The sequence below is a fragment of the Takifugu flavidus genome, chromosome 3 (genome assembly GCF_003711565.1).
Source record: "Takifugu flavidus isolate HTHZ2018 chromosome 3, ASM371156v2, whole genome shotgun sequence".
Lineage (NCBI taxonomy): Eukaryota > Metazoa > Chordata > Actinopteri > Tetraodontiformes > Tetraodontidae > Takifugu > Takifugu flavidus.
Genome location: NC_079522.1, coordinates 1,083,657 through 1,106,361, shown reverse-complemented (window position 1 = coordinate 1,106,361; position 22,705 = coordinate 1,083,657). Strand labels below are relative to the sequence as shown.

General features: G+C 49.8%; 3 protein-coding genes across 6 annotated transcripts; 1 reads left to right on the top strand and 2 right to left on the bottom strand.

Annotated features, from left to right (window-relative positions):
- Positions 1-375: 375 nt before the first annotated feature.
- Positions 376-12,473, bottom strand: ntn5 (netrin 5). The gene is made up of 7 exons (XM_057027440.1): positions 12,356-12,473; positions 5,602-7,049; positions 5,296-5,484; positions 3,636-3,785; positions 2,051-2,101; positions 1,582-1,662; positions 376-1,496 (listed from the first exon to the last, which is right to left on the bottom strand). The coding sequence occupies exons 2-7, from the start codon at positions 7,037-7,039 to the stop codon at positions 1,009-1,011; spliced, it is 2,397 nt and encodes a 798-aa protein (XP_056883420.1). The 5' UTR covers positions 7,040-7,049; positions 12,356-12,473; the 3' UTR covers positions 376-1,008.
- Positions 12,474-15,495: 3,022 nt separating this feature from the next.
- cnpy4 (canopy FGF signaling regulator 4) lies at positions 15,496-17,138 on the bottom strand. The gene is made up of 6 exons (XM_057027449.1): positions 16,997-17,138; positions 16,784-16,910; positions 16,265-16,361; positions 16,077-16,199; positions 15,887-16,004; positions 15,496-15,810 (listed from the first exon to the last, which is right to left on the bottom strand). The coding sequence occupies exons 1-6, from the start codon at positions 17,088-17,090 to the stop codon at positions 15,704-15,706; spliced, it is 666 nt and encodes a 221-aa protein (XP_056883429.1). The 5' UTR covers positions 17,091-17,138; the 3' UTR covers positions 15,496-15,703.
- LOC130522752 (calpain-5-like) lies at positions 17,080-22,681 on the top strand. 4 transcript variants are annotated; one of them, XM_057027443.1, is made up of 15 exons: positions 17,082-17,219; positions 17,833-18,020; positions 18,085-18,172; positions 18,287-18,456; positions 19,507-19,638; positions 19,704-19,915; positions 20,002-20,194; positions 20,263-20,456; positions 20,532-20,609; positions 20,676-20,931; positions 21,005-21,127; positions 21,192-21,388; positions 21,462-21,580; positions 21,793-21,929; positions 21,993-22,681. In XM_057027443.1, the coding sequence occupies exons 4-15, from the start codon at positions 18,292-18,294 to the stop codon at positions 22,167-22,169; spliced, it is 1,983 nt and encodes a 660-aa protein (XP_056883423.1). In that variant the 5' UTR covers positions 17,082-17,219; positions 17,833-18,020; positions 18,085-18,172; positions 18,287-18,291; the 3' UTR covers positions 22,170-22,681. The 4 variants fall into 4 exon arrangements, with proteins under 4 accessions (XP_056883421.1, XP_056883423.1, XP_056883424.1 ...); XM_057027441.1 differs by having other exon boundaries at positions 17,080-17,219; positions 17,789-18,172; XM_057027444.1 differs by having other exon boundaries at positions 17,833-18,172; positions 21,005-21,118.
- The last annotated feature ends 24 nt before the right edge of the window (positions 22,682-22,705 follow it).

The window sequence follows — 22,705 nt, the reverse complement described above, 5'->3', positions numbered from 1 at the left end:
CAAAACAACATGGCTGCTCAACAAATAGGAGCTCTTCCATCTGTCTTAGCGCCCCCCCCCCTCCTCAGCTCCCTCGGGCCATGACGCCATTTTTTCCCAAATGGAAACAAGAGCAGGGACGGCAGGTCGGACCGATGCTTTTTAGATCCGTATCAGGGTTCCCGACCGCCAATCGTAAGATTCCTACATGGTTAGAAAATGAGGCTGAAGTTAGTTTGGTCTCCGCCTCAGCTGTCCAATGAGGGAACAGATTATAGATCGTCTCAATTTTCATAAATATTCCGCAGCCAGAATGGAAAGAAATCCAAACATTGGGGAAAGTCTGAGGGGGGCAAAAGGGGAAAATGACAGAAATCACCCTGAAAAGCATAAAAATTGCAGGTATGTAGCTTTATTGGCTCAAATGGTAAAATGTCATTCGTAAATAGGCTTTTGTGACTTAACAAATTTTGAGGTAGAATATTTACCCTCTTTCTTATGTTGCTTATATTTCCAGGAAGGGATCCAACAAAATAAATATCGTCCAAACGTGCACGCAGGATCGTCTTTAAGATAAAAATACTTCATGGCAGAGTTTAGGTCAAATTTCCAGAAACTTCAAACGGTATTTTTGTAGCATCTTTTGTTAGCACGTTTGGAGTGAGGCTCCGTCATAGCATCTCTACTGCCCCCTCGTGATAGGTTGCGGTTTTAAAACAAGCCCCGCCTCCCAATTATTATTTTTGCTACGATGATTTATCGTGTTTATTTTTGTTTGTTTAAACTAGTAATAAAAAGGGACGTGAGCGTCATGATTGACGGCTGAGCTCTGCCTTTGATTGGGTGCTCGTGCAGCAGTTAGCTCCGCCCACCCGACGCTACCGCACTTCCTTAATCCTGAATATTTTCGCTGGTTTTGCAGTGAGAGGAGCTAGCGTCAGCGTTTAGGATTTGTGTCCTCTCAAGGATTCCAGGAACGTCGGTAAAACAGAGATTTGTACGTCCTGAATGAACGTCACGTGTGGGTTTTCATCCAGGACCCCGAGTGGAGTCGATGCCTTCAGGTGTGGTGGGCGAGGGTGGTTCTGTAGACCCGACGTCGGCATTTGTCTTTGCCAGTAAGTGAGGGGGGATGTACCCAGGTTCTGGCCTTGTTTGCTGGAGTCCATGCTGGGATTTTGGTGGGCATCGACCCCTTTTGTCCTGCCCCCTGAAGCCCCTCAATTTGTGGCCCCAGTGTTCCCGCCACTGGAGGGCCAGAGTGGAGCGGTCCGCCACCAGGCGACTCTCCTCAGGACCCCAGTCCCGCTCCCCTTCCTCTGTCCCGATCAAGAGGAAGGTGCGGCCCACGTGCAGGGCAGGGCAGCCACAGCGAAGGTCGCGATCGGGCACCCAGAGCGAGTGCGAGCCCCTGCGGACACGGGAGGTGGACCCTGCGCGGAAGACGGTTTGGACCGCGATGGTGAACTGCCACCAGGGTCCAGATCGCTCCATCCCTCTGACCTGCACCTTCAAGACTGACGGAACAACACTGTTTACACTTCAATTCCTACTGGCAACTCTTTCTAAGTGAACTGATTACATTTCAAGCTGGACACCCACCGTAGTCTTTGAGACAGTACGTCTCCAGGTTCATCCTGACTTTAAGCTGTGAGGGCTGACAGTACGACACACACTCCTCCGCTGAAGCAGAAACGGGGGGGGGGGGCATCAAACAGGGTATCACTTCACAGCAGGCATATCAGCACATGTCTTTTCCCCTAATTACAATATGGCTGCTTATATTTGTCATCACAGTATCCTGTAACTAACAGATGAGCTCTGCTGCAGCAGCTGGGATGTTCCTCCCGCCACCACTAGGTGGGGGTGTTCAGCTTTTCCCCGAGCGGAACGCTTTTTTTTTTTGGCTCGGGACAATTTTGTTTTCCTGCTTCAGATTTATCTTTAAATTCGCAGTCGCTGGTGATATTCTGGGGTCATTTTAGCATAGCGTAACATTTCAGTAGTATCACAGGTGAGCAGGTCGGAGGTGAAGTGCGACTCAAATGCAAACACTTTTAAATCCACTGACCGATGCTGTACTGAGGTTGGAAGATGGGGGTCGGCGCCACCTCTTGAATTCCTGCGAACACAAACAGACCGTCAGACAGGTGACGGCAACAGATGCACCCCAGCTTGTACCTACATGAGCTGCTAGCTTGTTTCACAGTGTGTGTGTGTTATGTTTGCTATGCCTGAAGGCCTCCTGGTGCGTGGGGCATGTCTGCACGGAAGATAAGCAAGTGTCAAAAATGTGTGTGTGGTCCCGGTTTTACGGGTGGGGAACACGGCTGCTTGGACACGAGCTTTACGTTTGGTAATTTAATAAGGTCAAACCATCATGGTTTGTATAGTTTTGTCTCAAACTTTGAGTCTTCGCAGTTGACCTGCGCGTACATTAGTCAGGCTTCTTGTAAAAGCGTGCATGTGTGACAGCGTTACCATATATTTCCAAGTTCAACGCTCCCGTCCTCCCTTCTATGTCCAATCCTTCCTGACACAACTGGGGCAGTGACACCCTACACCTCCACCCAGCTGGGCGACCCCACTCTTAAAACTCAGGTTGTATTATTATAATCCTGACACCTTTTAAACACTGCCCCAGAGTACTGTTTTTATCCTTTCAAAGCTAAAGCCTCAGCTAGCCTTCCCTTCTTTTACCTCTCTAAATCTAGCTTTAGCTGACATTACATTAACTTACCGGAAAATTAGATATCATCGGAGGATTTGGCAAAGGGTAACATGCTGATATGTTGATAAATGGGCTATAAATTGCTTTTTCCTTTTACTTAGCTGGCTAAGGCTACATTTCCTGTTAACTTCCCTCAAGAACCGTTGCTTTAGGCTACCGTGTGCTGCCAATCAAATGCATGCTGGCTGTCTGGTTGCTACATTTATTTTGTAGCGACACGCTGAAGCCACCGTTGGTAAACTGAACACTTGAGGTGTGAATAAAAAAAGGTAATTGGAAGCTAGTTCTAAATTTAGCCTCACTGCTGCGGGTCTATCTAATAAGAGGAGGTGTTGGGGCTGGTGGATGCTATGCTAAACATAGCCCGAGATGGTCTGGCAGTAAAAACAAACAAGGTTTTCTTTCACTCACTCCTTTCACTGTGAGAGTTATGAGTCTGGGCCCTGTGGGGGGTGGGCATTTTGGGCTGCACAACAGGTGTGAGGCTCTCCGCTGCAGGCTCCCGATGTCACCTGATTGGGACTTAAACTTGGGTGCCTGGGCAGTTGTCGGCACTTGTGTGATTAGCTCGGGCAGCACACGTGGATTAGCACTCACGGCTGGGGTTCGGCGTGGGCCGCGTGCATCATTTCATCTGATCAAACAGGAGGGGGTAGCTGAGGTTTCCCTGCAGCGGTCAGCTAATGTTAGTGCTGCCATGGACACCGTCTCTAGGGATGATTAAACGGGACATTCTAATCTTAATCTGAACAGCCGCGGCACCTTTGATATTGAAATATGACTTGATAAAAGGCGTAGAGCATTTAAGAGGGGGGGTTTAATCAATTTAAGCAAATAAAATAGAAGGAGAAATGTAAGAGGTGACTTTGAATGGCAAACCATTTGGATCCCCCCCCTCCAACAGCTGAGACACTGGCTGACTCACGTATGCAGGGACGGAGGGGCGACTTTCCCTGCTTGTATCCTGGGGCGCAGCGGTTGCACCTGAGGCCCGTCACACCTTCTCGACACAGACACTGACCCGAGGTTTGGTTGCACCAGCGACCCACCGCTCCCAAAGGATGACACTGGCACGCTGGAAAGGACAAGTACAGAGTCAGACGGAGCAAGACCGAGCGTGTTAGCAAGCACACGAAAATCTCTCTTCATCTGACACATGCCTGTATATGGCGCACGTATGTAATAGGCACCCTGTTTTGGTTTCCTCCAACTCTTAAGGGAAATATCTGGATCTTTAGCCGCTAAGTACTTCCATGTGTTTAATAGCTAACCTCTCCATCTGCCTGTCTGCGGTTTGGTGCTGGGCAGGTAGCGTGGAGCGTTTCATCAGTTGCTAAATAGCGAAAACAGCTGCGACGAGAACGGCGGGTATGAAGGAAAACAGTCAAGGTAGAGCCTGAAAAACCCAAATAATGAGCTGAAAATGCTGAAACGCTCCATAGAGGTGCGTGGAGCGACAGACTCGGGTGATTCTGACATAAGTGGTATTTCAACAGCTATTAAAAGACGGATTGGAGGGCGATTTCATTTTTTCCAGCTGCGAGAATATAAAAGAAGGGAAAGCAGAAGAATTGTTCGAGTTCCCTGCGTTTGTAAGGAAGATTCGTCAAAGTTAAGGACGTATCAGGAGAGCGTGCTAGCGAAAGGACAGATGGGAGAAAAAGTTTTTAAAAAAAGACCATCCATCAGTAATGGGACCCTGGAGTAATCCGGCATGACGGCATCCATTCTGAGAGTGTCCTTGAGCAAAGACACATGACTGCCACCGTAAAGAAAAGCTATTTTCTATCTGTCTTGTTAGTTAAAAGAAGACAAATTCATCCAGAAAACTACCGTGTGAGTCAGGGACGGTCGGGTTTGCTAACCACATCATGAATATAAAAGTGCTGCGGGGGCAGAGTTGTGACCCTAAAGAGTTGGAAAAGCTGTGTAGATATTGCTCTGAGCGTACCTGTTGTCTCTGACATCAAACTGTCCCCAGGAGTCCCTCTTTCCCTTATCGGTGTCCCAAATGTAAATTTGTTATGCTAGCAACGATCCAACAGACAGAGCGATGGAGCTGACTTGAGTCACTTTATTTAAAAAGTAGAGCTTAGTCTGGAATAAATATAGCGAAACCCAAAGACTTTCTGTTGTTAATCATTTTGGTTGTGAATCATTGCGACAATTATTCCCTTCATTCGCCACGATTTACATTAGAGAGAGGAAGTCACACATCAGCGGCTCAGTCCATGCTCTCGTAGTTTAGACTAATCCTTACAAAGAGTCCAAACATCCTGACAGCAGAGAGTGAGGGATTGCCCCCCGAAGGGTAGCTTGGTGAAAAACTGCTCGAATAAATTGATCTGGGGGGTATTCTGTCATATTTTTCATCCCCTAGTTGCGCTTGAGGACAGACCGCTAGCTTTGAATCTGTCAGGCAGGTGGTCCGCATTCCCGAGTGACTAACGTGACCGGTCAAAGGTCAGGGTTCCGGGCAGATGCCAGTCAGTGGTAACGACGGGGACGCGGGTGGGGTTTGTGGTTCTAACCACACCGTAAACTCTGCACCACTCGGTAAGACACACAGACGGTCAGTGACTGACGTTGGCAGGCTTTGCGGTGCTCGAGCGGCTTGCTGTGGTCGCGGGTGTATCCGTTCTGGCAGTACTGGCAGTGACGTCCGGCCGTGTTGTGGCGGCACTTCAGACAAACGCCCCCGCTGTGGCGGCCCGACTGCTGAAACACCTCCATGCTGAATCGGCACTTGTTTGAGTGGCCGTTGCACTCGCAAGCTGAGCGTAGAGACAAAAAAAAAAAGGAATGTTTGTGCGAGGACTAAAGTAACACGAGGACTAAAAGATCTCACCGCGAGTTTTAAAAGAGCTCATTCGTGAAACGGGGAGACTCACCGACGCAGGGGTTCGGCTGCGTGGGTGTGGCTCGGTGCCACGGCCTGTCAAAGTAAAAATCCTCGCACACGTCGCAGTCGGAGCCGGCCGTGTGATGCTCACACACGCACACTGCCCGGCCGTTGTCGTCGCGCCGACACTTGGAGGCGTGTCCGTTACATTTACACCTGCCTCCGACCTGCAGGTCGGAGAGGGCCAGGGGAGCCTGGAGAGTGGGGGTAAAGGGTGCAGGGGCTGTCATCTGCAGAGTCCTGGAGCTTTGCTTGGCGATGAGGTTGTTCCTCCGTTTCCTAAGTTCTCGGCCCCCGTTGTTCCTCCTCCTCCCCTCGACCGTCCAGTTACAGCCACCACTGGGACAAGACAGCCGCTGATTACTTTCCTTTTTCCGGTTGCGTCCTCTACCTTTCCCACCTTTCTTTGAGTGGGCATGTACGTCTGTGTTGAAGCCATCTCCCCCTTCTTTGCTGGTCACATTGTGTCCATCATCTTGACCTGAACCTTTGTAATGTCCCTTTTTTCCATGCTTCTCTGAGTTTTTTGTGTCCCTTTCAAAATAGGCTAATGTGTTATCCGTGTTTGACTTGGTGGCCTGATCCCTCACGCGCCCCTTGTCACCCAGCCTCCGCTGAAGAAGCTCAGTTCCTTTGTCAGCTTCCGTGCCGTCCTGCCATTGTGCTTCTTGGTCCTGGTTCCTGAAAGTCACCGCTTTGGTGTCTTTAGATAACCGGTGAAAAACCACACGAATATCTGTGGCTGTGACCCAGTCCTGAAGGGTGTGACTATTGTCAAAATCAGGGGATGACGGCCTTCCATCCAGGGTGGAGAAGGCCAAGACCATGCCACCCCTCTGCTTTTGCAAGGGTCGAGGGTCCGAGCACAGCGGCTCCGTCTCCTGGTGCCTCGACTTGGCCACCGTCTGAGAGGGCAGCCCAAAGTTCCTGAGGCAATCGCTCGAGTAGTGTTGCATTGGTCTCCAGCTGCGCCCATAGTCCATCGACTTGAGGATGGAGATGGAGATGGGGTCCGAGGGTTCTCGGTGCTGGCAGAACTGCATGCTTATATAAGTGATCTCAAAGCGTCGGCCCAGAGGTATCGTCAGCGTCCATTCTCCCGTGTCCGAACCTTTCCGAGCCATCCAACAAGTGAGGTTATGGGGGTTGTGCTGGTCCGTCAAGGTGGTGACATTGGCATCATAATCAGACCCGTGGAGGGAGTGGCTGATATTGACGGGCACCCCGTAGGCGGCATTGATGAACTCTGACAGGCAGTGACGCGGGCGGCCATCGAGGTGGTAGCAGGGGTCATGAGGTGAAGTCCAGCTCAGCGGGGTGTGGGAAAGAGAGGAGGAGACGGGGGAGGGAGGAAGGAAAATGAGGAGTAGAAGGAAAATGGGGAAGAGAGAGATGGAGGGGGGAGGGGAGAAGGGCAGGAACATCATGTCATCCAGCCTGTGGAAGGAAAAGATGAGGTTTAAAAGAAAACCTTGGAGCCGGACCATAAAACAAAAAAACACAACCAGCTGATTGATTTATAAGACCTGCGTTTTAAGGCAACGTCAGAAATCTAAGATAGACCACCTGTGCCTTTATTGGAAACACACAACGCCAGATCGCCACATCGCTGAAACCTCTCCTGTTGGTTCTCAAACGCCGCCAGCGAAGATCTCATCCCGTAAAAATGCCTTCTCCCATCTTCACAGCGGCCTCGGGCCACCGCTTTGACCCCTCCACGGTCCTCCGGATCATTTGTCTCCGAGCTCCCGTCGACCCGGAGAGGAGCGGATGGTCGTGGGGGTGAGGAAGGGCGCGCGCCCGGTGGGTCTATGACAGAAAACATGCCCGACAGCTGGGGCTAAACCCCGGGCTGGACCGCATCCATCACGTTTATGGCTCTCGCTTTCAAATCACTTTTCTGCCGCCCGACGTGCCTGAGGGTGAGCGGTGTGAAACATTACTGAGCGGGAAAGAGGGGAGGAGGAAAGAAGAACTTAATAAGAGAAGCGGAGATTAGAGTTGCAGATGGGGGCTGATTTATGGGTGGAAATGCGTGGCTTAACCATCGTACGCATACTTCCTATTTAGAGACAAACCCACTCCTGTGCGGACAAATCCTCCCCATATATTAAACCGGGACGAGCGTCTGACAAGACCTGCGTTAATTTTGGCGAATGGACAAAAAGACCCTCTGCTGGAGGCCTTTTCTCCAACTGGGTCTTGGTTTTTACGTCTTTGAAGATTTCAGCTACCTTCTTTTTGTCTGAAACTCAGATCAAAGCCGAGGCTGAAGGTGATTCGGTTTTATTTTGCATTTTTATTCCATATTATGACTTTCTTTTTTTGGGAAATCAACGGTTGCCTGTTCTTTTGATGTCCAGTGCTTTTGGGGCGCATCGACCGTCCCGCTGTCTCGGAATGTGTGAGGTCTGCGGTTGATTTTCGGTCTTTTTGAGGGCCGCGTTTTGTTGATGCTGGAAGATCCCCGTGTTTCTCATTCCTAATTTTCTCCTCGCAGGTTCTCCCACCAGATCAGACGGAGCGCCGCTCCTCACAGTTCAAAGCATCAAAGCCATGAGAAGGTACATTTTTATGATCTCGCACCTTTGCAAGGAACAGATTTGTCCGACCGATCGGACGCCGAGTCCCCTCCCAGCGGCGCCGTCTCAAACTTTTCGCTCCTCCTTTTCCATCCTCTCATGAAAAATGTCACTTGTCAACTTTAAAATGCTTTCCACATTTTCAGCCCCCCCCCCCCCTCCAAAACTCCTGACTTCAATATCCACAGCTCACCTGCCCCGTTTGTTCTGTTCCGGGAATATTCTTAACTGCTGGGAGATTGATGATGCCCCGACACTGACAGCAAAGTCAGCAGGGCTGCATAAACCGAAGCCGTAGGAAGAGTCGGGCCCGAGCGCCTCAGCAGAGTCGTCATCCTGCTCAGTTAGCCAGCGACGGAAATATGAGGCTTCCCTCCGGGACCACACAGCTCTGAGGAGGCCTTGACCACCTCGGACAAACTGTTCCAACCTCAGAAGCGTGCCAGGAAGGGGGACAAAATTAATTTTGGCGTGGGCGGGTCCGCTGGCCCCGTTTTGCGGCGTTGCTACAAGAAATGCTACGAGGTGTTTCCAGGGTGACCCCCGTGCTACCGAGCCACATTCCTGGGGTCCACGCGGCCGCGGTCGGGCATTCCTGGCGCGTTGAGACATGCCCCCCGGGAACGTAATCACGCCGATAAAAAATCAGAGTTAGAGTTGATCGGGCGGTTAATTAGATCTCTCGTTTCACGCGGTGTCGGTATCGCGCCAGGATGAGACGGAGGGACGGCGCTGGAGGGATTAGGTTAAAGGTCACTGGAGGATTCAGGGAAGTGGTGGAGGAATTCGCTCCGGATGAGTAATGGAGCGCAGACACGGGCAGGCGGCGTTTCGCGCTGGTTCTTGTCTTTGTCGCATTAGTACGACTAATTGAACATCGGCTCCTTGCGACCGCTTTGATAAATGGGGGCTCATCTGAGAGGCCTAATGTTTCCCCGGAGGCCAAATCCAGATTCTATGTTTCCAAAACGCAGAGCTGGAATATAACGCAAAAGTACTTGGGAAAAATTTTATAGTACAATTTTCAATGATTTTTCTTTTTTTTTTTAACCTTTATTTTGCAGAGACGCTAACAGCAAACAAAAAAACATTTAAATCTATCACATTAAAGTGCATTTTATGTGATTTTTACCGTTTAACTGCATTTAATTATATTATTTTTTTCTTTTATGTTTAAATTTTACATTATATATTCTCTCCCTCAGAATTTAAGGGGAAAAAATCTCGAACTGACTTAGCCAAGATAATAAATGTAAAATCTACAGAATATTTAATACATTCAGATGTACTTTTAACAGTCAGGTCCATTTAATTCCTGTTGGTATCTGATATATGAGTCATATTTATAGTGTGTATTTAAAGTATGTTTGTAGCTACAGATTCAATTTAAAAACCTGGACTGGAGTCGGCAATGACCGTCAGGCTCATCGGGAGCCGTAAACGTACAAATAGATCAACCATGTGTTGAGAAAATGACGCCGCGGCAACAGCAGACGGCAACGCCGTCACACCACCAAACCAGAACCATCAGCCGTGGCCTAATTTCAAAAACCTACGCTAACTTTAGCTGAAAAAAAACAAACCCTCCAGCAACCTTAAATCTAAATAACACCTCTGACAAGAAACAAAGAAAAAAAAAAAACCCCTCCGAAAATCAAACGCGCCGTAAATTCGGAGTCGCTTTAAGAGAAAATGTTTTGAAATATCTTGGCAGCGGCCTCCGACTTCCAAAAAAAAAGAAAGAAAAAAAAGAGCTTATACAGCCAAATAGTGGTAAGATGAGATCAACATCTCTGGCGGGTGATCTTTAGAAACAGCTATGCTTGGCTGGCAGGGGGCTGGAAAAATACTTGCTGACAACCTGGGGGCATGTTTACAGCATAGCCGAGGCCCAGCAGAGCGCCGGGAAGCGACGGCCGCCTTCGCGCTCGGCCGTCCCGATTTATTTTCCTGATGTGTTTCACCTTCGCTGTGTTGAAATCTGACATTTTTACAGTCGGGAAGAGGAAGAAATACTGTTTATCTTTTGGAAGGGGCTAAAATCAATCAAACAATCACGTTGCACCTCAGTCATGAGTGCGGCGGCGCAGCGGTTGTAAATATCCGACGCTTCTGTTGTCAAGTGTTTTCAAGTTTTCGGACTTTAGATTTGCTGTCGGCCGCTAGTTTTTGTTCCTTTTTGGGTTCGATTTTGTCCTCCGTTGCGAGTTTTCTTGTTGCCTGACAGGGTAGAACGGGGGAACTTTTGTTCCGTGACCTCATTTGTCGTGACTTTTCGGTCCTGAAAAAAAAAAAGCGACTCCTTGGCCGAGCCTTTCGAATCTCTCGCTACCTGTTAGCGTTCCCTGGCCTGTTCGCACTTAAGAGCCGGTCGCAGTCGCGGTCTGGGACCAGTTCTGGTGAGCAGATGAGCTGGCTTCGGCCCCCGTCTGACACGTTTTAACATTCCTCGTCATGGGCCGCGGCGCCGGCCATCGCAGACGCGGGCTCGGCTCCTCGCCGACCTCTCAGAATGCTACAGAACGCTAACCTGCGGGAAGGTTTAGGGGGTCGGCGAGTCTTCGGATTATTGTGATCAATGATACGATCAACTCCTGGAACCAGCAGCACCTGTTGGCAAACATTCCCTGACTGACACCTTTGTCGATTTGCGATTGTCCACGGACGGTCAGAAATACTCCGCCGGGCTTCTGAGGGGCTCCACTTGTGGCCCTGTATTCTTAACCCACATTCCTGCCCGTGCGTGTGCGTTATTCCTCCCAGAGCAGATTCCAAGGGTTCTGTTTTAGGCATAATAGTCTAATTTTAGTGGAGGCGGTACCGACAAACGGATTATCGCCTCCTGTGTCCGGATTCAGGCCCTTGTCCTTCAGGTTTACACCTACGACAAACAACGGGGACTGTTGGCGGCCCCCGGGGGCCACCTGCGCCTCCGCGCCGAGGTCTTCCTCGCCTCTGCGCTGACTTCATTGTTGGAATTAAAAAAACACATGTTAGCCACTTTTTTCTTCGACCCCCTTTTACAGCCCCACACAAGCTGGCGAGCAGCTTCACCGTTTTAAATAAAATAATAATAAAATAAAGCAGATGGAAATGAAATCACGGTGATTTCATGTTGCGGCCACGCCAAAGACAACCGAGGTCTTGATGAAATTAAGAATAACCCCTCCGCTTGTAGCCGCGCGTCAGTTATATCCACAAAAAATGTCACCCGGAGGTTAATCAAGAGCAGCAGGTGCTCAAACAAAAGTACAAAAACAGGGAAAAAGCCCAAGAACTGTGGTCACCCCTTTAAAAATATCTGATAATAAAACTTAATTAACATCTTGCTTTAATCAGGCCATGGCTCCGCGAGTCACGCGCAAGAAAATGGCTAATTTTTAAAAGAAAAATGCGCATGGTTTTCTCACGACGCGGAGGGATTTTCAAGGACCTAATTAACAACAACAGGCCAAAATTAAACGGCGCAATAACCCGCAATCAACCGTGTTGTGACAGAATGGGCCCTGAGAACAGTGACCCAAACCTCTGGGTTCATTAAACACAAATATTTGTCATATTTAGTCTGATTATTCTGTCTGAAGAGAACAGCGGAGCCTAATTACACCCACATTAAATTACACTTGCACGAACCGCAGTCAAGCTGCTTTAATCTCCAGGAGAGGAACAATAATATTTATTCTGTTGGGTTATCAGGCTTTGATCAAACTTGATTTAGATCAAAGAAAAACTTGTTTTAAAGTCCTGCAGTTTCAATGAGAAAACACACGCCTGATATAACTTAATAATGACAAATAAAGCGGAACTGGCCTCAAGAAGAAGGAAGAAATATTTTTAAAATCTGGGTAATAATGAGTTTCAGTCCAATTTATTTAACGTTACAAGGTCAGATTTGTTTTATTTCTTTTTACACAATGAAACGATCAACCTTTACGCGCAGTCGTTTATTTTGTAAATATAAGCTGTTAATACCGTCGGAACCGCAGTGAATAAAGTGTATATTTAAAGATGAGCAGCAGGACAGTAAAACCATCCGAACAGAAAATGATCCATCCGCACTTTGTTTGCTCTCTCCTTTACGCGCGACTCTAAAACGGGGGAAAGCTGCAGGAATCACCGGAACATCCCGACGGGATGATGGGATGAGTCCGGTTCTCTCACCATGTGCGTCTCGGTGACTCCTCGGCTCCCGCGCTGCCTCCCGATCAGCCAGGAAAGTGTCCGCACATCCAGAACCGCAGCGCGTCTGCGGGGGAGAAAAGCGCGCCGCGGACGGGGCTGACGGGAGGAGGGCGTGAGGGGGGGGGGGGGGGGGGCAGAGCCGTCGGGAGCCGGAGGGGAGGGAGGGGGTAAATTAACGGGATCAGCTCGCAGGAGGGTCGGAGCTTCAGGCACCGAGTCAGGAAACTGGATTAAAGACGCGCCTGATGGATCGATACTATATCGATATCAGACACGGAATCATCAATCAACGCTGCGCAGGATAAACTCCCACAGTTTCGGGTTTTAGAAAGACGTTTGTTACCGGAAACATGTTATTCTGAAACGCTAAACTTTTATCTAATCGATGCTAAATGACGTAAACAGGAGGCGGCTTTCCCTAATAAATGGGTCGTATTTAACGTATTAATTAGCTGCGTGATTTTGCACGAAAACTGTAGGAATAAATTAAACTTTCTGAACATTTCGCGCATTTCTATTTTACAATTAGCCTAAATTAGTGTAATTGGGCAAATGTAGCCTCGCGTGATGCTACACAGGAACAACGACCACGCAAATGTTTATGAGCTGCAAATAAATGGTTTCTTTTTGTATTTAGGCCAGAGCACGTGAACGCATCATCGTCGCGTTATTTACCAATGACACAATTTATTGCGCGTGTAGCTGCGGAATTATGGGGGAAAAAAGTGGAAAGCTGCGGATCTGCTTCACAGGCTTGTCCAATTTTTCATTTTTCTCCCCTCACGTTGGTTTTTTCCGGCTCAATTTCGCGGGGACATTTTCTGTCCGCGCGTCCAGGTTTATTGTAACTGACGGACAAATTGAGGACACGTCGGAAGTCCAGTTGCAGAAGTCTTATCTGGTATCGTCGGGGCAGAGATCCCGCTCCCCAGTTTGCTCCAATTATCCCTCGGTGGGATGCAATTGGGGGGGAATGGACGCAGTTAATTGGCTGGAGTGGATCGTTCTCAGATGTGAACCAAAAACTGATACAGATGGAAATATGGTGGAAGTGGTGGTGGTGGTGGGGGGCGGCTGATTGGAGAGGAGGAAACTTTCCCAGAGAAAGCCATAAAACTGATTGATGACTTCCCTGGAGGAATGTTTCCCCAGGTGTGCGCTGTGCGAACGTGTGTGCGCACAAGAAATGCTATCCTTGGACGCGGGACAAGCACAATAAGGAAAAATTGAGGGCCCGAAAAGCACGTTTACGTGTCGATATCGCGTTTTGGCAGCTTCCACTGGGAGACACCAGAGGATTGAGGGAGCCGCGATGGAGGCGGAACTAATTTGGTCCCATTTATTGAATGATGTCAATAAGGAAGGGGGGGAAAAAACCCCAAACAAAACAGAATCTAAGCGATAACAGAAAGGCTTTTTCGTGATGATGGGAGAAAATGTTTAACTGATTAGCGGAACAGCTCAGGTGTCTTTTCCTGCCAAAGTTTGCACCCTGAAGCGACGAAAGCGCTGAGACTCATGTCAAAATAAGGCTGACTGTGTTTGAAAAAACAACACCGGCGTCCCTGTCTGCTGGATGGATCAGCCCCGCTAGCATTTTGAGAGGCTACGATAGCGTTAGCATCCGCGCATGACGATTATCTCCGCAGCTACCTGGAACCTGGGGGGGCTGTGGTGCAGTTCACATCTGCAGGAAATGTTTATAAAGCTGAGCTAAAATCCAGAGAGGACGGGTGTTCCTCAGGGTTCAGGGTGAGGCCCGCTGCAGTTTGACCAGGGAGCCAGTGATACCGCAGCCCACCATCGGGGGGGGGGGGGGACTTAACCCTTGACCTTTTGAGGTTGAGCATACGAGCCGATCCAGAGGTTTCAGGTGGATTCTTGGTTTAAAGTCAAGATATTTCACATGTTACGCAAATTTTAGGGACCTCAGCCTCAAGCAGATGGTGCCCCCCCAACCACACACACACACACATGCACAAACACACACACACACGCACGCACACACACACACACACCATCCTTCTACAGTCAGAAAGGAAGGAGACGACAGACGTTGTTGTAACAGGTTTTTCTTATCGGCTTTGATCGCAAAATGTGATTAAAAAAATGTCATTTATTTGTTTTAATACAGTCAATCAAGGTGACGACTGATGAGTTTTGGCGCCGAAACTCCCCTGGCAGCTCCAAGCTGCCACGGACGTCTTTATCACAATTTAATCGTCTTATCTGAGAGTGCTGACAGGTACTGGATGGAGAGAGGAACCGTGGAGGAGAAGCATTTAAACCAGCAACGCTCAGCGTAACCATGGCTGCTGTACCTTCTGCTTCTGATGGTGTAACAGCGTCCCAGAGGGACGATTTTAAAAAAAAGCTAGCTGCACCGGAGAAACGCTGACATCTCGACAGGCGCTCGGCAACAACCGAAATCCGCCGCGTATGATGCAACTTTATAAATCAAGACGCGATAGCCTGGTTCCAACTTTAGTTTTTCACTTCGAGCCGTCTGTTGTTCTTTTAAAACCGTTCTCAATAAAAGGGTAATCTGCTTATAAATCAAGTGAATTTTTCGGTTAAATCCAATTTTTATTCAACACAGATACAGAAGGAACAATGCTGGGCGTGTTGCAAAAGATCTGCAGGGAAAATTGGTAAATTACCCAGTTAAACTTTTTTCCCCTCCTGTCTGTCCGCTGAGCTTCTCTTTACTGCCCTCCTGTGGCTGAATGTTTGTGCAACAAAAACAATAAAAGACAAGAAATAGGACCGCAAGAACAAAATTAGACATATCTAGACCTAATCTTTATTTTATAGCGACAGTAAATGGCCAAAGCAAGTCGTATTAGCAGGCTCAAGTAAAGGACATTAGGTGGCCCACGCTGGGGTATCTGAGGCTAAAGCAGCCTCGCATCCAAATTCTTGTAAATATTCTGAAGTGTTTAATGTTGATATATCAGGATGTTACCTTTGGGGAAGTAGCGACGCCTGGTGGCGACGCATGCGAACTACACCTCTGTCTATCAGCAAATTGGTGTAATACCGCTAAGCACCGGCAGGGGGCGCCAGATAGCCACGTTCAAATAGATCTCTTTTGATTATTAGACATGAGAATAGAGGAAAATGTTGAAGAATAGTATTTATTCATAAAAAATATCAACATAAAGACAGGTGTAACAGCAACTACATAAAAATCACTGTCCAAACAACAGAACAGCAAATTTCGAGGAAAAATACCTGTAAAGCTCTTAAATCCGACATTTTAAACGACGACTTGAAAGCCTTCGTATAAACTGAGGTCATTTTATTGCATCCTTTGCTCCCGGCCCCTCACAGCTCCCCGCCATCATGAGCCTTCGCCGTCTCTCCCTCGGGGGCGCCACTCTCAGCCCCTCCGTCGCTCCCCACGTCTCCCTTCCACACCTCCTTCAGACACTCTGAGAGGGGAACAACAGACAAACGCGTCGGTAGTTTCTGCTGTTTGTGTAACTCGTGCCGCCGCCTGTCCTCTACCTTGTTCCGAAGTCTCCAGGACGTGATTCTGGCACAGGAAGTTCTCCAACCGCTGGTCCTGATGGTGGAAGTACCAGTCCTCCACAACCTCCTCGAACTGCTCCAGCATCGTCTCGCACTGCCAACACACGCACGCCTTGAAGCCGAAGAAGTTCCGAATCCCCGCCCGACCCGTCTATTCGGACCGCACCTGCTTCTTCATGTGCGTCACCTCCAGGGACGGCTCGTCCCACAGCTCGTAGGGCAGACCCAGCTCCACCTTCACGCCTTTGTGCACCAGGTTCCTCAGGGTGGTCATGGTCTGACTGGCCCCCTGCGTGAGGAGCAAACGTTAACTCCGCTCTCGCCGTCTCCGGGCCGACGGAACGCGCGCTTCACCTTGGCGTAGCGGAGGCTGCCCGGCCGCTCGGCGTGGACGTTGTACTGCAGGACGCGCTGGCAGATGTCGTCCACGGCTTCGGTCAGTCGGGTTTCCCTGCAGTTTTACACGACATTAACGGCAGGAATGCGAATCAAGAGGCCACGCTGATGGAGGCAGAGGTCTGAATTCAAGTTTGTCCTTTCAGGGCTTCTGTAGAAACAGGGCAGCGCTGGCAGCCATGGAGGGGGACCCGTCAATATTTACACACATTTCTGACTTGGAAGTGAGCAAAACCACATCTGAGTGAGATGATGCACTGTAAAAGCACGTTTAAACGAGTTCGGCTGCTAATAACTGCGGATTAAACAGCTCTTACCGGACGTGACTGATGCAAGCTAAAACTTAGCTGATTGAATTAGCTTCTGTCTGTTCGGAAGGCTAATGTTAGCGCATGTATTGTTATTATACCGCAATAAACTGTCTTTACATTCTCTTTTATGGGTTATAAAGTTCTGCGCTTCTTTGGGCCCACTTACGACGTGTTGTATTTGATTTTCCTTCTTCTCTTGCCTGTATCCAGAACTTCTCCCACCTCCAGAACCTCTTTGGACCGACCCGTTTTTTCCAGGGCGTCCTGCAGCTCGACCGTCAGAAACTTACAGACTGACACAGGGAGACACGACAACAATGAGCCCACTTTAGAACTCCCCGGTTCTGTTCACGGCTCGGCTCGGCTCGCTTCGTCCCACCTTCGCATCGGTTCGGCAGCCGTTCGTCGTCTTTCGCTGCGGCACCAGCAAAGACCCAAAATAAAACCGCCATCGACAGTTGCGTGAGGTCCATTTGTCGCGAAGTTCCGAACAGTTGGACTCAGCTCACCGGCCACATCGGCACCTCCCAGACCAGAGCAGCCGATGACCGATGGAGGAGTCCGGCGAGTCGATGCCAGAAAAACCGAACTCTTCAGGAAAAGTGAGCGATTCCGATGTTGTCCTATAAAAACTGGAAATTCCTAAATGATTCCAGTTCATGTCTATTAATAATTGTTCTAAATATGCTGTTTATGCCTGTTTAAACATTTATTTATATCAGGTTATTGGAATATAATCTTGCATTTATGGTCCTAATAGCGTGCATGATAAATATGTTACACATAATCGTAGTAAAATAAACAAGAAATAAATTCACACCACATAAATTTACAATACTATGTTGATATATTGAGTTAAAATCAGCTTATGAGGACGTGCGACAAACATTTTAAGGATTTCCAGCAAGCAGAAATGACTTTGAGGTAAAAACTCGTGTTTTCATGTGTCAACAGATAAAAGGTCCGTTTGAGTATTCTGGGATGTTTATTTTAAAAATAGAAATCCTAAATACCCCCCCTCCATTAATCAACCCCTTGAGGGTAAATTTAGCCTGGTTGGAGAAGATCCAAGTCAAATAAAACCAAAATGACGGATTTAATTGGGCTGAAAGACGACAGCAGACACGAACTCTGTCGGAACGAGGCGATAATTAACGAGATATTTTGGCAGCGAGGTGGTTAAAATAGAACCCGCCCGCTACTTTGTGTTCTCAGGTGTCAGCGGATCCTGCAGGAGTCTGCAGAGGAGACCAGGAGGAGGAGACGGGACGCCAGGGGGGACGGGGACAGAGCAGCGGACAGTCTCACACCGGAGGACAACCCCCATCGGAGTGGTCCAGGGCAGGTCTGGGTCCCGTGTCTGATGGACCTGAGTCTCCCTCGCCTGTTCTGCCACCTGCCAGGTGAACCGTCTGCCGTCTGTGTGGAGGGAGATAAAGTTACACGTCGTTTCACACCTGCGTGCAGGCGGACCCCAGTCAAACCAGTCTCAGGTGATATGGACACAGTCCTCGATCTGTGGCCTGAACTCAAGGATTAGACCGTGGACCAAAAGGTAAGAGAACGTCTATCTTTGTGAGGACTTTATAGTCATTTCCACGCTGTAATTAAGTCAAATGTTCTTCATTTGTCCCATCGAACATTCTCTTTGTGTCTCTGTCCTCTCCAGCCAGGATGCCAGAACCCGTCCACAGTTTCCAGGGTCAAAAGTTCCACAAGCTGAGGCGGGCCTGCCTGCATCGAGGCGTTCTCTTCAAGGACCCCCTGTTCCCCCCGTCGGCCCAGTCGCTCTTCTATAAAAGGCAGCCGCCGCCGGGACTGACCTGGAAGAGGCCGAAGGTGAGGCAGAACCGGGTCGGACGTGTTCAGACAAGCAGGGAACGCGTCTAAATGCAGAGGGCGGCCTCAGGGCCGTGATGAAAGGCCTTTCTATTACCGGAGGGCGGCGACGGTTCGGGCTTCGCCTCTATTTGTGTTTAGAAAGCAGCAACAGGGTTTAAATAGTCTGCAGCTGTGAGCGTTAATAATGTAGTTTAGCTGGGTGTTCCGAATCGGGCTCAGCCTAAAGACGGATCGGGCCACTCGGGTTGACATTCAGCAACAACAACAAATCTCCCTGAACCACACGTGTGGAGGCCTGTTGCCATGGTAGCACAGTATCTGATATTCATTTCCTTTGAGCAGGATGGTTAAAAACAGTAAATATCTGATGGGCGCGTTGTGTTACAGGTGTGTAAAGCATCGTTTTTCTCTGTTAGAGACAGTGTAACGAAAAGAGAAAGTGTTTTTTTTTTTCGTTAAACTGTTTTTAGCTGTCGTTAGCTTGCTGTGGTAGAACTCTGGCACATGTTAGCTAGCGGTGTCAAATGTTCAACGAGCATCCTGAAATGCTCACAGGCAGAGTCAGATTTTAACAACCTACTTTATAAAATAGCAAACGTCAGTTTGAAGCTCGTTGCTATTGATGCTAGCAGATTTGGATTGTGGGACCACGGCGTGCTGGGCTCCAGAACCCTGGATGTGGACACTAAAAGGAACGTTCCTGACGCTCCACCGTGCTCGTATCACCGTGGCGGCGGGACATCTGTCGCCTCGCTCTGCTCGGACACTCGGAGCCTCCTGCTGGTTATTAACTTGATATGAACTCGTGCGCGAGCGGCGGCTCTCCTGCTGTCACCTGACCCTGGATAAACCGAGGTCGTCAGGTCGGATCTCCGCCGTCAGCAGTAAGATGAAACAGGTCGGGTCAAACGCTGCTGACGCTCATCTACAGTTAAAGTCTTTTTAAAGGGTCCATCCAAAGGTTGAATTGTCATGGCGACGGGGGGGCGAGCAGGACACCATGTGGTCGGAGCTGCGATGGCTGACATCGGCGTCTTTCTCCTCCAGGAGATATGTAAGGACCCCCGCTTGTTTGTGGACGGCATCAGCACTCGTGACCTGCACCAGGGCAGCCTGGGCAACTGCTGGATGGTCGCCGCCATCTCCTGCTTGGCGTCGGAGCCGTCGCTCTGGAAGAAGGTGCTAAGTCCTCTGCACTCTTACTTCCTTGATTCCTTCCTCTTCATCGTTGTCCTCTCCTCCAGGTTATCCCGGACCACGCGGAACAAGAATGGAATCCGAAGCATCCAGACCTGTACGCGGGTATTTTTCATTTCCGGTTCTGGCGACTCGGCCGGTGGACGGACGTGGTTGTGGACGACCGTCTGCCGGTAAGCGGAGACGGGGTGCTGCTCTTCTGCCGCTCCGCTACGCCGCGGGAGTTTTGGAGCGCCCTTTTAGAGAAAGCCTACGCCAAGTAAGGGCTCTAGTCTATCACCTAAAGGTCACACGCTCTGTTCCTTATCGACCGGCTGACGTCATCATTCTGTGGTCCGTAACTAGGCTAAACGGTTGCTATGAGGCGTTGGAGGGCGGGAACACCACAGAGGCTCTGATTGACTTCACCGGTGGGGTTTCGGAGCCCCTCAGTCTGGACCGCGAGGCTCTCCGCCTGCGGAGCGACGAGAGGCGGACGTTCTTCCAGACGTTGGCTAAAGCGCACGAACGCAAAGCGCTCATCACCTGCTCCATTCGGGTACGATTCTTTTCACTCCCCGAGCCAAGCAGTGAAAGCCAAACTTTAAATATGTTCCCACCTCTCAGCCAGCAGAGGGCGAGACGGTGGAGTCGGTGCTGGACTGCGGTCTTGTGCGAGGACACGCCTACGGGATCACGGCGGTGAAGAAGGTGCGGCTGGGGGACCGGCTGGTGCAGAAGGAGGGGGTGGCACGGCTCTTTATGCTGCGCATGAGGAACCCGTGGGGGACGGCGGACTGGACCGGTGCCTGGAGTCAGGGGTTAGGCACGTTTGTCGGACTTGAGCGAAAACCTCGGTGTCAGATTGTAAATGTTTGCTTCACTGCCCCCCGCAGGTCACAGGAGTGGCAGCAGATGAGCCGTGCAGACAGAGAGAAGGTGGGCCTCGTTGTCCGCGATGTCGGGGAGTTCTGGTACGACTTTTCCTGCTGTACAGGGTCTGTCTGGTTGCCGTTTTAATGGCTGTTCCTTTCCCTCAGGATGGACTTCCAGGATTTCTGTCACTATTTCACGGACGTGGTGGTGTGTCGCCTCGTGGAGAGGTTCCTCCTGTGGCCCAGCTCTCATTGGCGGGAGGAGCACCTCTATGGGGAGTGGGCCTCAGCTCCATCATTCCAAGGAGGAAGTCAGGATAGGACGACCAAGCAGGCGGGAGGATGTGAAGCAGAGGTGGACAAGAGGAGCAGATGTGGAGGATGCATCAACCACAGGGACACGTTTCTGCACAATCCACAGGTGAAGCTACAGAAACCTCCTGTGCGACGTTGAAAGCTTCATCTTTGACTCCCTCCGTGTTTGTCTGCTCCAGTTCACGTTTGAGGTGGGAGGCAGAGAGGAGGAGGTGCTGATCTGCCTGCAGCAGGAGGACAGGAGGATACGCAGGAAACACGGAGGAGGAGAGAACCTCCCCATCGGCTTCGAGGTGCTCAAGGTGAGACTGTTGCTGCGGTAACACATAACTGACAGCATTCCGGTGAACCTGACCTCCTGCTCAGGTGGAGGTGAACCGGTCCAGCCGGGTGCAGCGTGTAGAGGAAAAGGCGGCCAGCTCAGTCTACATGGACTCCCGTACCGTGACTGTGAGGGCCACTCTGGCTCCCGGACGCTACGTGATCCTGCCCACCACCTTTCTGCCAGGGGTCGCTGGACGCTTTCTCTTGCGCGTCTTCTGCCACGCCCACGTCCGGCTAAGGTGAAGGCCGTTAGGGCTGCAGGAATCTGTGGAAGTTCTGTGGAACTTTCATGCTAATCTCTTATCTGTTCAGGGAACTGAGAGAGGAGCTGCCTCAGCCGCCATTGTTTCAGTGCCTTCTATCTCAACCCACTGTGGTGACCACGGTCCACCTGCGCCGGGCGTCGGGGCTCAACACTCCTAAACAAACAGGTGAGCCAAGCAGAACCAGGTAGAGGGTAGCATAGCATAGACAGACGACATGGCTGCTAGTCAAATTCTGAGCCTTGTTTGCATATACTCGCCCCAATCTTATCTCACTGTTTCAGAAACTCAGTTTCCTGCGAAGTATCTTATTTCGGACGTGCAATTTAAGAGCTAAAAGTCTGCAAAACTGTAATATTTTCCGTATTTTTGTTCCCCAGCTCCAGATGTTTATGCTGTGGTGCGCTGCGAGAACCAAGCTGTCCGATCACAGGTCCTCAGAGCTCAGGGAAACCCCGAATTCAACCTCAGAGCCATTTTTTACCGGAGATACCCGGACACCCACATCACCATCCAGGTATCCTGCCTTCTTACCCTAAAGGTTCTAGTGGCTTCTTGTGTAACCCCCTCTCCTCTCCAGGTGTGGGGCAGAGGCCTGTTCCGGGACTCGCTCCTCGGCAGGGCTCAGCTCCATACCGCGGAGCCGGAGACGGGCCGCGGCCGCGCGATCGACCTCAGAGGTGGGCGCACCCGGACGGGTCACCGGGGGATTGTTTACGTGGAGACATCGTCCAGCATCTGCCTCACGGACCTGTGATACGACCAAGGAACTGAGAAAAGGCGCTGAAGCCGCGCAGCTAACGCCGATCTGCTGGTCAGATCTTCCGTCCTGATCAAAGCCGAACTGCCAAAACGTTTGGAGTGACATCGTGTTTAATATTACAGCAGAACTGTTTTCTTTAATGTATCTCAATACTTGTGGGACTGTTTCTGTTGTTTTTTTTTTACTGTATTTCTGTAAGAAATGATTAAAACAAATGTCTGTTGTCAGTTTTGTTAACATTAGTGTAGATAAAGTAGTCAAAAAGCTGTACAGACCCACACAACTGAACTATCCCAGGAGTGGGGCGATGAAAGGTATCCATGGAAACCAAAGGTCGTTTCCCGCCTCCAAAAAGTGGGTGGGGCCACCTTCCAGACACGCGCCCGGTCTCATTTGCTCTTCCTGCTCTGAACAGTTGGACTCGGAACCACAAAGTCTTTCAGAGTTGGCCACCTTAGATTGTGACACCCTATTGTGAAAACTGATTAAAAAGTTTTTAAAATCTGCATGGACTGATACTGAATTGGCCC

What these genes read in the sequence shown, in the direction of transcription:
- cnpy4 (XM_057027449.1), bottom strand. Translation starts at nt 17,090, where the DNA reads ATGGACCTCACGCAACTGTCGATGGCGGTTTTATTTTGGGTCTTTGCT. An exon ending in GCTGCCGAACCGATGCGAAG is followed by an intron (nt 16,911 to 16,996) that starts GTGGGACGAAGC and finishes TCCCTGTGTCAG; the next exon opens with TCTGTAAGTTTCTGACGGTC. An exon ending in TGACGCACATGAAGAAGCAG is followed by an intron (nt 16,005 to 16,076) that starts GTGCGGTCCGAA and finishes GTGTGTTGGCAG; the next exon opens with TGCGAGACGATGCTGGAGCA.
- LOC130522752 (XM_057027441.1), top strand. Translation starts at nt 18,292, where the DNA reads ATGCCAGAACCCGTCCACAGTTTCCAGGGTCAAAAGTTCCACAAGCTG. An exon ending in TGACCTGGAAGAGGCCGAAG is followed by an intron (nt 18,457 to 19,506) that starts GTGAGGCAGAAC and finishes TTTCTCCTCCAG; the next exon opens with GAGATATGTAAGGACCCCCG. An exon ending in TCGGCTTCGAGGTGCTCAAG is followed by an intron (nt 21,128 to 21,191) that starts GTGAGACTGTTG and finishes CCTCCTGCTCAG; the next exon opens with GTGGAGGTGAACCGGTCCAG.
- ntn5 (XM_057027440.1), bottom strand. Translation starts at nt 7,039, where the DNA reads ATGATGTTCCTGCCCTTCTCCCCTCCCCCCTCCATCTCTCTCTTCCCC. An exon ending in GCACCGCAAAGCCTGCCAAC is followed by an intron (nt 3,786 to 5,295) that starts GTCAGTCACTGA and finishes TGTCCTTTCCAG; the next exon opens with CGTGCCAGTGTCATCCTTTG. An exon ending in GCCCCTCCGTCCCTGCATAC is followed by an intron (nt 2,102 to 3,635) that starts GTGAGTCAGCCA and finishes TTGTGTTCGCAG; the next exon opens with GAATTCAAGAGGTGGCGCCG.